General features: G+C 38.6%; 1 protein-coding gene across 1 annotated transcript in view; it reads left to right on the forward strand.

The window, feature by feature from the left end:
- KIF26B (kinesin family member 26B) overlaps window positions 1-12,577 on the forward strand; it is a 208,413-nt gene that overhangs the window by 25,175 nt on the left and 170,661 nt on the right. Inside the window, exon 4 of the mRNA XM_009321268.1 lies at window positions 4,139-4,305. Within this exon, the coding sequence (XP_009319543.1) occupies window positions 4,139-4,305 (167 nt within the window). The remainder of the gene's footprint in view (window positions 1-4,138; window positions 4,306-12,577) is intronic.

A 12,577-nucleotide genomic window follows, 5' to 3' on the forward strand; every position in this document is an offset into this window, starting at 1 on the left:
AAATGACTGTTCTATGAGTATTTTTCCTTAAATGCTTGATATGTCCTGGGTGCCTTTACTCGAGTTTGTTGTATGTGTGAAATTCAGCGAGCAATGTCAGAGGAGAGAGGGATAATTTGGTACTGACTGGAGAACAAAGTAAATGAGATGATAAGATTACCTCCAAAGCCCACTCTTCAGTTTGGTATAATAGTTTAAATGATTTCTGCACTCTCAAATCTATGAGGCAAAAGAAAGAAATGCAATAGAACTGACTTGAAGTGAGTAGTTTCTGGATATATTAATTATCTGGACTTTTTTCTGCCCAGTACTTTATGTATATGTATTGAACTCTGGGAATAAATGAGGATTTATTAGTAAAATATTGTGGGCATGTGTCTAGGTGTCTAGTGAGGTTCTCAGCCTGTGGATTGACCCAGATGTACAAATTTATGCAGTATAAGCAATACTCTGATAAGTACTGGACACAAAAAAGGCTCCAAGCCTGGCCCAGAATTTGGCATAGCTCTTCATCTCCTCTGGCTGCATGACCAAAGGGACAATTCCATAATTAAATACCAAGTTCTAGTTTGTTTTTCTGTTCTTGCTTTGATATAAGGAAAAGATAGCAACAGAGTGACTTGAGGAACTAGTTCAAGCAAAACTTGATGTTCTGCTTGAGGTTGTTGCAGCATCTCAAGGTACTTTGTGGGCTTTGACCTGTATAAAATCAAGTGGTGTTGCAGGCTTCCCAGATAAGGAATAGTAGAATGTTTGAAATTCAGGGAAATATTTCAGCTTTCATTGCTTCTGGAGACATTCCACTGTTGAAAAATCCCACTTCGGCAGACAAAGTAAGCAAGTGCTAAAACTGGAAACCATTCCTGGACTGTGGCTTAAGCCAGTTCTTATTTTGTCTTAATTTGTCTATGTCTTGTGTTAGGTAAAATAAAGTATGTTTCCATTTTGGTATTCTTGTAATACACTGTCAACTAAAAAGTGCCCCTGCTGAGGCAAGCAGTAAATCAATGGAGCTCAAGGACAGACAGTATGTGCATTTGAAAGTTTAGTTCTGAGAGGGCTCATGCTGAGAGATGGATTTTTGCCCAGGAAGTGTGCCAGCGTGGGTAAGGAAACCAGGCGGTGATGCTGGACCCTTAGGACCAAGAAGGTGCTCAACGAGCCCAACATGCCCCATTATGAGTGTCCATCCAGGGCAGCTTTGGGACAGCTCTCTGACACGGCTGTTTAAACTGGAATGCTGCTTTTCACAGATAATACATCAATATCAATGTCAACAGTAGCTTCCTGTTTTCTGCAACAAAGCAAGCTGTGTGAATGAACAGGAAGGAGAGCTGCTGCCTCTCCAGCAAGCTCTGGTGGTCAGTACCACGCAGATGTTTGCAGCTTGCAGTTTGAGCAGCTGACCATCCCTGTAGTACTTGGACTGTTGTGTAGGACACATGATAAAATAGCAGTACCACTGAAGAGCCTACTTTTATATAAAACAATCCCATTCTGCATTTGTCCATAGTATATGCAATTCCTAAAATGAATATTACTTATCTCTCTTCTCTCTCTGTCCTATGCTTAGTGTGGTACTCCACAAATACAGAATTTGTAAATATGTTTGATTATTTCCAGCTTCTAGTTCAGTTCCTTTGCATTTTACTATAAGAAAACGTGACCTAAAGACAGGCTTTGTAAGATCTTCATCCCCATTTATTAAAAAGCATTAACATTCCATTTGCTGACTAATATCTATTTCTTTCTGAGTGCATAGGTGAGGGGGAATGGGTTATATTTATATCTTTCTAAAAAAAAATCTCATGTCTCTTTGGTAAGTGAGTGAGTATTTGATTATTTTGGAGTGCTTGTATTTAAGAACTAGTTATTCAAAAGCTCATGAGCCAAGCATCTAATCAGCTTTTGCGGAAGCTTGAGAGTAATACCTTTCAGGAAATGTCTGCAATCAGTTTGAGGCTTTTTATTGCTCTGTTTGCTCTGTGCTGTTCACATTAATAGCACTTGTGGATATGGGCATGGATCACCTGAAAGTCTCTACAATCGCAGAAACCATTTAGTTACGGCTTTTATGCCCACGTCATGATGGATGTTTTCTGGGTGTCCCAAACACCGAGACACATAAATCCTTTACTGTTTTGCAGTTGGCTGAAATGCCTCTCTGAAGTCTCACCATCTTGCAACTTCAGGGGATCTGACACCAATAGAAGTGTGCTGCACTGGCTGTGGAAATTAATATTTGGAGCTGCAAATCTTTATTTGGCAGAAGATGAGGAGGTTATGATTGCAATTGAGATTGCAGTTGAGATAAGTCAACTCATCAACTTCTTAACTGCTGTCTGGTTGCCATGGAAGTGAGTAGCACTTCCTGGTGACGCTGTCAGCAATGGCAATTGATTAGTGATGCTCCATCCCTGATTTCAGGTATATGAATTGGATAGACTAAGATGAGGTTAGGTTTATAAATGTACTCTGCTCCGAAGGGAGAGCTTTTTAAATCTGTCTGCTTAGCAGTTCCCAACATGGTAGATGATGAAACTGGTTTCAGGATAATTTGAGGGGATAGGGCAGAATCTTGTGCTAGTTCACTGCAAATGTAAGTATCTGAGTTAGCAAAAATTATGGAAAACTTGAGGAAATTATTGTTTAGTGAATTCAAGTGTATTGGACGCCCCCAGTGGACATACATAGCTTAGCAGAACACTGAAGAACAAATGTCCGTTTACCTGCACACTGGAAATGTAGGGAGGTATCCTGGCAGCCAGCCTAAATTCTTGTGTTTTAACAGAATGTTAAACATTTTAACAATGTAAAATAGGGATAAACTCTTAGGTTATCTTCTTAGCCATAGTAGAATGGGTAACAATTCTCTACAGAAGAAACAGAAGTGGCTTGGTTTTAGTTGGTCTAAAAAATATTGCCATATCACATGCCTTTTCCCCTCTCAAATACAAATCACAGTTCTTCAACTTAGCCTTTAATAACTGAAATGTTTAACAGCTGAAATAAAGCAAGCCTAAGTGGAAAAAGAGCTACAGGATGATCTCAAGTACTTTTCTTGATGTGCCTCACAAAGATGTTCTGTTGTTACTGTGGTGATAAGGATAGGCATGAGAACTGAAATTGAACAGGTGAGAGACTGGTTCTTGCAAACTTTTTGCTGGGGGAAGGAAGCAATGCCTTGGCCAATTGCTAGCAGTAATTTGGGAGGGTTCTTTTCAGGCATATGTTGCAATTTTGTGACATGCATTGGTGAACAAAAGCCATTTGTGGTTGAAATGAAGGAAGGAGGAAAGGGAAGTTGTTAAGAATTGCATGAAGTACAATAGATGACATCACACCATTGTAAATTCATGCAGAAGTAATAGTCAAGAAACTGAAATCAAAGTTTTGAGGGGGTGCTTCAATAGGGCTGACCCAGCTTTCTCTGAAGTCAATAAAGATCTTTCAGTTAATTTGAGGAGAGCTAGGTCAAGTCTGGTTGAACTCCATTTCTTTTCTCAGGCAATGAAAGGCTGAAATGAGGCTTCCTAACGGGGAAAAATGTTAAATGGGCCATCAGAAGAATGAAATCATGGGATGTTTAAAACCTTTTAAGAAAGCCAATGAAAGTGAGTGGTAATGATCCCAATTTTCCAGAGAGATGATAAATGGTCTAGGATCCCAAGGGACTCCTTCCTGTGCTGCGTGCTGGCTTTTCTGGAGAAAGGTCAACAAAAATATTTAATACACTAGTGCTGTGTTATTTTACAAAGTCAAACAAATGTACTTTTTTCCTGAAGTAAAATATAAATATCTTACACATCTCTAAGCTGTCTCTCTTGTACCCTGAGGTAAAACCGAGCAAGGATTATGGCTTACTCTTTCTTTTCCATATGGATGGAAATCCATAGACATTATTGACATTTCTAGTGACAGGATGAATTTATCCCATTAGTTTTAATGCAGACAAGGTTAGAGCTGAGCCTAAGTACTGTAGATTAGCATGACAGAAGCAATAAACTTGTTCACAGAGCAGCAAAGATGTAGTGAATGAAATGCCTCTTACTCCATCTGCAACCCAGAGGCACTTCTGGATGAGGAGGGGTCAGCTAGCGAGCTTTAGCTGATGACACTTGTTTTTTTCTGTCTTCAGATATCTCAGCTTATGACAGAGACTAGTCGAGAGGGCCTGACTGAAGCAGCATTGAACCACTACAATGCAGATAAACCCTCCTTGTACAGCTTCCCTGCTTCCCAGAGCACATATGTTGCCAGTGAAGTATCCACAGGCACCTCGGTGGCAGCATCATTTTTTGCCAGGTAAGAGAGATTTCTCAGATTTTCCTTCTCTGGAAATGTAATTTCTTTCAAAGATTATTCTGTAGTGAAGAAGTGGGGTTGACAGACTATAGCACACATGTCGAAACATGGCTATAGATACAGATCTGTCACAAGCTTGCTGAATTACCATGAAAATGTTACTTAATCCACCTATATGCATTTGTCTGTAAGATGGGGATGATACTTCTACCCTCTTCTGTAAAATATCTCTTTAACTCTTCATTTGGGTTAAAATGTGATTGCGCTCCCAGAACAGTACCCGATTTAGTGACATTTTTAGAGGGGTGTATCCCTGAATAAGAAGGACCCATCTAAGTAATTTTCTGAGATAGGCAATTAATTGTCGAGCTAACTGGAGGTGCATAGTTCTGTTTGGCGGGCAACCTTCAGGCTTCTTTATGGAATTTTACTTGCATCTAGGGAAATTATCAAGATTTCCACTTTCAGACTGAAAAGTTAAGGTTTCTGATTTCAGTTTCTGTCCCTGTCATGCTGTTGAATTGACCTGAGGGTCTAAACTCAGCCTCGGAACACCGTTTCTGTTGAATATTCAGCCAATGTTTCAAAAAAATCTTGGTGAGATAAAGTTTCATTAAAAAATCTTACAGCTATCTTTATTAATTTGTTAGTAAAAATAGTTTGTTAAATGGGCATAGCAGCTAATAAGTGAAATATCCATTATCAACAACGGAAATATTTTTCTGTGCAGAAATATGGTCTTTGCAGAACATAAGGATTCTAGTGGGCTAAAACAATTATGTAACTGAAGAAATTGAAATAATCCTTGTCTTTTAATGCTTTTCAATGATTAGAAGATTGACTTGGGAAGAGTTGTGGAAGTAATGAAATAACAAGAGAATAAGCAATTTTTACAGCACTTCCAATCCAATCTAGTGAGAGATCTGAATTTGAAAACATGGAGTGAACTTTTGAGTGAACGTCTCAGGCATATTCAGATTACCTTCCTACCCTTTAGAGAGCCAGCTATTAGTAATTCCCCATGATTCTATTTTATTTTAAAGGTAAATGGAAAACTTATGAAGTTGTTGGACTCTGTAAATCTGGAAAGATTTTCCTCTCTTATTTTTCCTCACAAACATGAGGACTGCATATGTTCAATCAGTGTCACACAATAAGTGAATCGTGTAAGAGGATAAAGGGTAGCATTTTAGAAGACCTAGTGAACATTGTTTGGGGCAGCTCTGCCATTTTTTCTTTACAGATGTGATGCTGCAATAGCAAATGTGAATGATGACAGTGGCCTTGATTTGCTGCCCTTTTCTGTTTAACTGCAGGCAGTTTAAATTAAAATTGCTGAATGTACTCATATGATAATATCTAACCGGAGTGCAAATTTGGATTAGCACATATTTTAGCTTGAATTGATTTATGAAGATGGCTTAACTCATTTGTTCTTCATTGTTTTACTGTTTTATGCTGAGAGAATTCATTTGCTCTTAACATACTCTGCTGAAATGTAGGAAACAAATTAAATTTACTCAAAATCCCTAGTGTAAATCACAGCATTTTAAGTAGAACTCTGTTAGTTTCTAGCTGATGGTGTGAATTCTTGGGTATGCTTGGCCCAACAGAGATCTCATGTTTAGGCTGTTTATTTTTAAACTGTACTTAGCAAGACAAAAATGCTTGGTTTAGTTTGGGGTATTGCATAATTAGATGAATATCACTTACATAAGTCAGTTTTGTTCTGGACTTCAAGTTATATCACCAGCTGACAGTTCAAGCAGCAAATCCAAGTCCGTTGTTCACTGCTTGACCTTTTAAGAAGAAAATCCACAACTTGTTTTCAAAATGTGGCACGCTCATTAATTTTTGTTTCGCATCTCATACGTATATTTGCATTTTGTAAAGTTGGGGTAAGAAGCATAAGAACCCACATGTATGTGTATTATAAAATACGAAGTAGAAGGCAGTAGTTGTCAAACTCATTAACATTGTGTGCTGTTTACAATGAAACAGTCATTCGTACCAGGCATATGAATTCTAAACTTTGGCTTTTCTGATTGTAAGTGACACATGGAGTAGTGACTACCATCTGTGCCTGGGTTTTTTGAATGTGCGTCACATACGATGTTTTCATGGTCAGTAAGAAATTATTACACAGCCAGGGAAATTTGCTAATGTGAAGCTGAAGTTGGAAGTAGAAGAGTAGAAAATACTCTTTTGAAATCTGAATAATGTCCCACAGTATTTCACTCTAAGTTCCCTAACAAGCAAAGCAAACCTCAGATGAGGCTCAGATATAAAAGTTATCCATCATCAGGAAAAAAACCCCAATTAACTAAAATGCTACAGTATGGAGGAAATGTCAAGGCATCCATGGGAACTTTTGGTTGTAATTACTTGAGAAACATCAGGAGTGGAATATACTGGGAGCTCATAATTCCTCTGTTCTCAGGCACTACTAGACCAACAGTGATACTCGCTTGACTGGCCTACAGCTGGCATTGAGCCATGGAGAAGTGTCTGAAGGCCACAGTGACTCCCAATCTTTTGAAAAGCCAGGAGACTTATCAGTTGTCTCAATACTTGACTGTTATGTTTCATGATCTGTAGCTGCCAGATTTCCAAGCCAGCTAAAAGGACTGCAACTTCTGTGAATTGTCATTTGTCGGGATATCACTGCAAGAGAACTTACGATATGTCAGGATTCCCATGTGAATGTTTTAAAGGAACAAACATTGGAAACTGTCCAAAGTGCTCTGTTGGTAGGCTCATGAATATTAGATGTTACAGGTATGAATAATGAATTTCTAGCGGTGATTCTGACACAGAAACTGAATTCAATCGATTGCACTTTTAATGACAAGCACCAAATTTGCCTTTCTGTTCAGGGCTATCGTTCATTTTTGTCTCAGATATCCTCCAATCCATGCTAATTTAGCATCATCTTGCTTCTTACTAGTACACATTTGTGATGAAAATAACTCATTTAGTGAATGTGAAATAATGGTAAGATTCTTTACAGGAAAAGAGTCATTCACAGAGCATTTTAGGATTTTTACATGAGTTAACTTTTGCCTTCAGTTTGGATCTTTGTCATAAGAAGCACTGCATTTTTGGGCCATCGCAGCCTAAGGTGTACTAGCCTCTTGCCTTGTGTCCTCCAAGCACAATGTAGGAGTGTGCCACCTCCAGTTATGGGAGAAGTATATGCCGGTGCTGATGCTGCCAAAGAACTGAGGGAAGGACCTTCTGTTGCTTGTCTCCCTGGTGTCTCTGTGAAGCTCTAGCAGGTCAAGGGGTATTGTACTGAACCTTGTTCCTATCTATGCTCGTTTCTACATGGAGAAAATTTCTGGGACTCTGACTTCAGCTTTGGCCTGACTACTCCATAAATAAACCTGCCCTTCTGAATAAAACCTCTCTGTTGTGACTGAGCTGTAGAGTTTCAATAGTCTCGCAAAGGGTGATAACACGGTGCAGGAACTAGAAGTCAAAACTTGGACCAGAGCCTTTCATTTGTCCTTACAATACTTAAAGGTTTTTGGGATCTTGGTACCGTTCCTTGTTTGCCCTGTCACAGTAAGCTTGCTTTCGTGGAGAAGAAAAACTTTAATTGCATCAGGACAAAGGAGAAACATAAAAGTCCATTTCAGTTTGGATCTCAAAAAAGGTAAAAAATTTTTGAGAGGGACATATTTTTAAATGGTAGTCTTGAAAGTTGTTTCCTGTTGCTGGTCAGGAAGTGTAACAGTGTATCTTGAACAAAAGCCTGCCTCAGTCTGAAATCAGATATAGTCTATTTGGATTAATTGAGCCTAATGGGAATATAGATAATCTTGAAAGTAGCCTGAAAAATCTGTTCTAGGGATCATTTTCCATGCATTTATACATCTTAAACGGTAAGCGGGGCCACACAATGCTACTGTTGTAGATGTAGCAAGGCACATTTTTCAAATGAAATGCAGAAATGTCCAGATTTTTTAAAAACTTCTTATTTTGAGACAAAATAAGAATAGAAAACCTTAGCTTCATGTATAACTGACATATAGCTACTCAGCATGGGATAAGCTCTAGTTACAGTTAACCTCCATTCTTGGAAAAACTGCTGGTGACCCTTTCCGCACTCATTCCCCATCCCTCTGTGGTTTGGCAGTTGGGGGAGGAGGAGGTGAGGCAGTGCCGTACTGCCAAGGGGTATTGTGAATGTTATGTTCAAAACGATGCTGAATGCTCCACAGATTTCCCTTCCGCTCCTGAGAATCCTTTTTGAATCTTTTAAAAAATTCTGGTACATATTGCATGTACTACAAAGCTTATATGAGGACACTATTGGTGGGACCCTCTTGTTAAAGACACTGTCCTGTTTTGATGACTTAGCACTCCAGAGACCCCAGAATCTCATGCTTTGCTGTTTTTTGCACACATGTGATAAACTAGCAGCTTATCACACAACTTTTGATGTTTGCTGTTTTTTCCTTATAGTTGCAATATTATGTGACTTTTGTTGAAACTTAAAGTAAGGAGCTAGTCTGCACAATCTTTCTGCTTATGGGGAAAATTTTTAAAGCCCAAAGGCTTAGAATCCAGAAACACAAGGGCTTTTCCTTAAAGACTGTGTATTGTTTTAAGTTAATCATACCATTTTAAGGTCCTGGCTTGAATTTTTCAGAGATCTGGGGGAAGTTCACAAAAACGAACTTTTCCTGGTATTGCAACAGAGAGTTTGTTGGAACATGCGCAGCAAAACCAGGTAAGAAACAGAGGCAGCAGCTAGTAGAGAAGGAAATGGGTTGGAGTGGGTATTCCTGTACCACAGAGTCCAGCTTTGGCTTGGGAAGCTCCACGGGAGAAGCATTTGATTTGTGTCAGTAGTCCGGCTGTAACTGGTGTAGCTGAAGTGTTACACTAGCAGATGTGGAGCCAGGTCAGGAATCTCTTCTTGATGCTCTAACTTGTGCAGGTGCAGGCTGTGTAGGCACACCCAGGGTGTTGGTGCTGCCAAGGCCTGAGACACCTCTCAGGAAAGAGCCTGTGAACATTGTCAGAGGGTGAAAGCTGCTTGTCCCATGCTCTGTGCCTTGCTGAAGAAAGTTCTGTTGAAGTTCTGAATGTTTTTAAATGATCTGAACTGCAGATGACTCAGATGACGGTGTTTCTTCACACTGAAGAGTGGTGTACCCAACTGCTCTTTCAAGCCATGCAGTGGTTCCCTGGTTTAGGCACTGCTTGAGAAGTCCTCGATGTCAAATAGTGGTGACCTCAACATCCCTAAGAGAAAATTATTTTCTGAGACTTGGGGAAAATATATTTTGGTTTCTTGCTGTCTAAACTATGCAGAACCTAACAGGATTTTCTTTCATTAGCTGAACAAACTAAATTTAATGGTTAAATTGTGGTCAGTTTCTCAGACTATATATTAACTATATATTATGTTAACTATATAATATGAAGAACTATGTATTAACAACTCTGATCAGAATTTCTACTCTTTTCCCTCATCTTCATCATACACTGCATAAGAAATACGTAAAAAGAAGAATGTTAAAAGATCCATAGACTGTCTTTCAGTAGGAATGCTGGCAGCAAGTTTTAAAACATCTGTAAATCATTTTCACAAATATTTCTACCTTCAAAGCCTGTCTTGGGTCTGACTAGTAGGGGAGACTTCAATCACAATGATCTCAGTCAACCTGAAAGACCATGAAACAAATATTTAAAATTGGCACCTAGGTTTGAGTGCACAACTTCAGCGGCTGATTTTTCGTACTTGCTCAACATTCATCAGAAATTCAGGAGATCTATGTTCATAGTTACTGCTTTTCTGTGCTCCCCATTGCTAGGAGAGCCCTAGCTAACAGACTGTTTCTACTTCCTGTTGTTGGTGTTATTTCATGTGTATAAAGTAAATGCCAATCAAAATGGAATCTTAACTCTCCTGAAGCCAAAGAAGGCTGGCAGTTGGGGCATAAAGAATACTCTTTTTCTGTGGTTCAAAGTAAACAAAATAAAAATGTCCTGGCAGGAAAGACTGTGTGAGCTATATGCAAGAATAGCCAGTGCCTACTAGTGGAGGCAATGATCTGATATGCAATAAAAAAACCTAGGACTTAAGTGCCATATCTGGATGAGGGAAAGCAAAGGTATTTGAATGATCTCTAATTTTGCATGGTAGTTCTATCTTGGGTCCCAAACAATTTCCAGTGATGGTTTTTTTTCAAAGCTGACACATTCCCCATGGCACTTGTGTTCGAATTAGTTCATATCTTTTGATGACAAAAAAGTTTAGCAACAAGATTCCAGACTAGGTCCATTTCTAACAGGAAGTGTGTAGGGTACATGTCTGAAACCATGGTGTCTGAATCTTTGGATACTTGCACGCTGCCATTATTTAAACAAAAACTTAAGAAAATGTATCCACTTTTAGAGCTCGGTTGGAAATTTAGTTGTGATATGTTTAATTTGGCATTGGGCTGTAAACAGAAATAATTTGAACGTTTATGCTGATTAGATCCATTATACATTGGCTGCAGATTAATAGCTTTCATTCACAGCTTAAAATACAGATAATGGACCTTGATTTTTAAACAGGATTTTGGGAGTGATCCATGGAGCTATAAAAAGAAATAAGCTAAAAGTACCCTTAGATTATCATAGAATACTGTACTTGCAGGGGCGTGCCATCTGCTTAGCCTCAAAGCACGTAACTGATAAAAAGGATGTAAATCCTGCTCATGTTCCTAGTATCAAAGTAATCCACTTCAGATGTACAGGGGCGCTTACCTTAAGTTAACAAATACAGTTTTCTGGACTAAGCTTGTTTTAAAAATAATTATTGAGAACAATCTGAAGTAAAAGATTACTATCCAGGAACAATTTATTGACCACTGAACAGCGAAATTAAAATTCCAATCCACGAAAGGTATGTTACTTTGATGTTATGTCTGTATTGAAATATGCTACACCTGCTTCTGTGCACTGCACAAGGCAAGTGGTTTCTGATCTGCACTTGCCCCACATATGGTGTGTTTTGTATCGATGGTAATGGCAATCGCTGAATAGTGTCATTATTGAAGTGGTCATCAAGATTTGGAGTTTCTTGTGTAACTAGCTTTTCACAGTCTTAAGAAATCTTGATAATTTTCTAAGTAAAGTTCCCCTTTCTTCCCTTTTTCTTTGGAAAGTTTTGAGATATTATGTTGTTTCTCTGTGATGCAATCCCCAATTCCATCTCATGAAATCTGGTTCTGTAAAGCAAAGGACACATACCGTGAAAGTTTTTCTGCTTAAGAGATTATTTTAAAATGGATGTCTTGTCTCCTAAGCATAATTCATTACATAATTGTTTCTAATATATATTGCCTGAAAACCAGAATCTTAAAGTTTTTCTGATTCCTGTAAGAATCTGTGGTGTTTAGTTACAACTTTTTGTTTCTGTAAATGTGCGAGTGCTTTGCATAATTTTCATGTTTACTTTATGTACACAAGATTGTGAACTTGCGTCTAGAATTCATTTGCCCTATTAATTTTTATATGATCAGTTATGTTTAATTTTTAAAACTAAAAAATTATTCTGGGAATACAATACGCTTATATGTGCTTTACCCTCCTTTTTTCTGTCTGCTTATTTTCTCAAGTACGACTCCATGAAAATTTATGGTAACCAGGGACTCCATTAGCTAGTAAGCAAACACTGTCCATCTCTCTCAGATCCTAGAGTCAATAACTGATTATATTACAATGAAAAGGGCCAGTAATGCAAATAGCTACTTAATCTACTTCATGCAATGTATATGCTTGTAGAAGCTCTAAGTGTTATGTAGCCTCTGTCGAGGCAGAAGGAGGTAACCAAGACACTTCCTGTCTTTGGTAGTTAGCAATGGCTTTTGTCCGACGTTTCTGAGATGTTACCTTAGCTTAAAGTTTGCTTTCTCTGTTTGTACCTCACTGATTGCTGCTATTACAGATAAGAAGCTTTAGACCTGTAGATGACTGTGCTGGCCCCATTCTTGCTGCGACTCTCATGTCTTAGATTGTCTGTACTGATAAATGCTTTGCATTGCCAGGAAGAATATTGGATGCTGACGATACGGCACTGAGGCATTGATTACTATAGTGGTTTGCTAAGGAAGGAGGCAATTTTTCATGGATTTGTATTCCTAATTCTCCTAGGTGATTTCAAGCATTCAGTGCAAAAATACCTAGGTGTATGGAAGCTGAACTCCTGCTGCTTTCCATACACTGTGCTAAAACAGAGGTAACTTCTACTTCTCGCCACATCTTGTGG

The sequence above is a fragment of the Pygoscelis adeliae genome, unplaced genomic scaffold (genome assembly GCF_000699105.1).
Source record: "Pygoscelis adeliae isolate BGI_AS28 unplaced genomic scaffold, ASM69910v1 Scaffold463, whole genome shotgun sequence".
NCBI classification, from domain to species: domain Eukaryota; kingdom Metazoa; phylum Chordata; class Aves; order Sphenisciformes; family Spheniscidae; genus Pygoscelis; species Pygoscelis adeliae.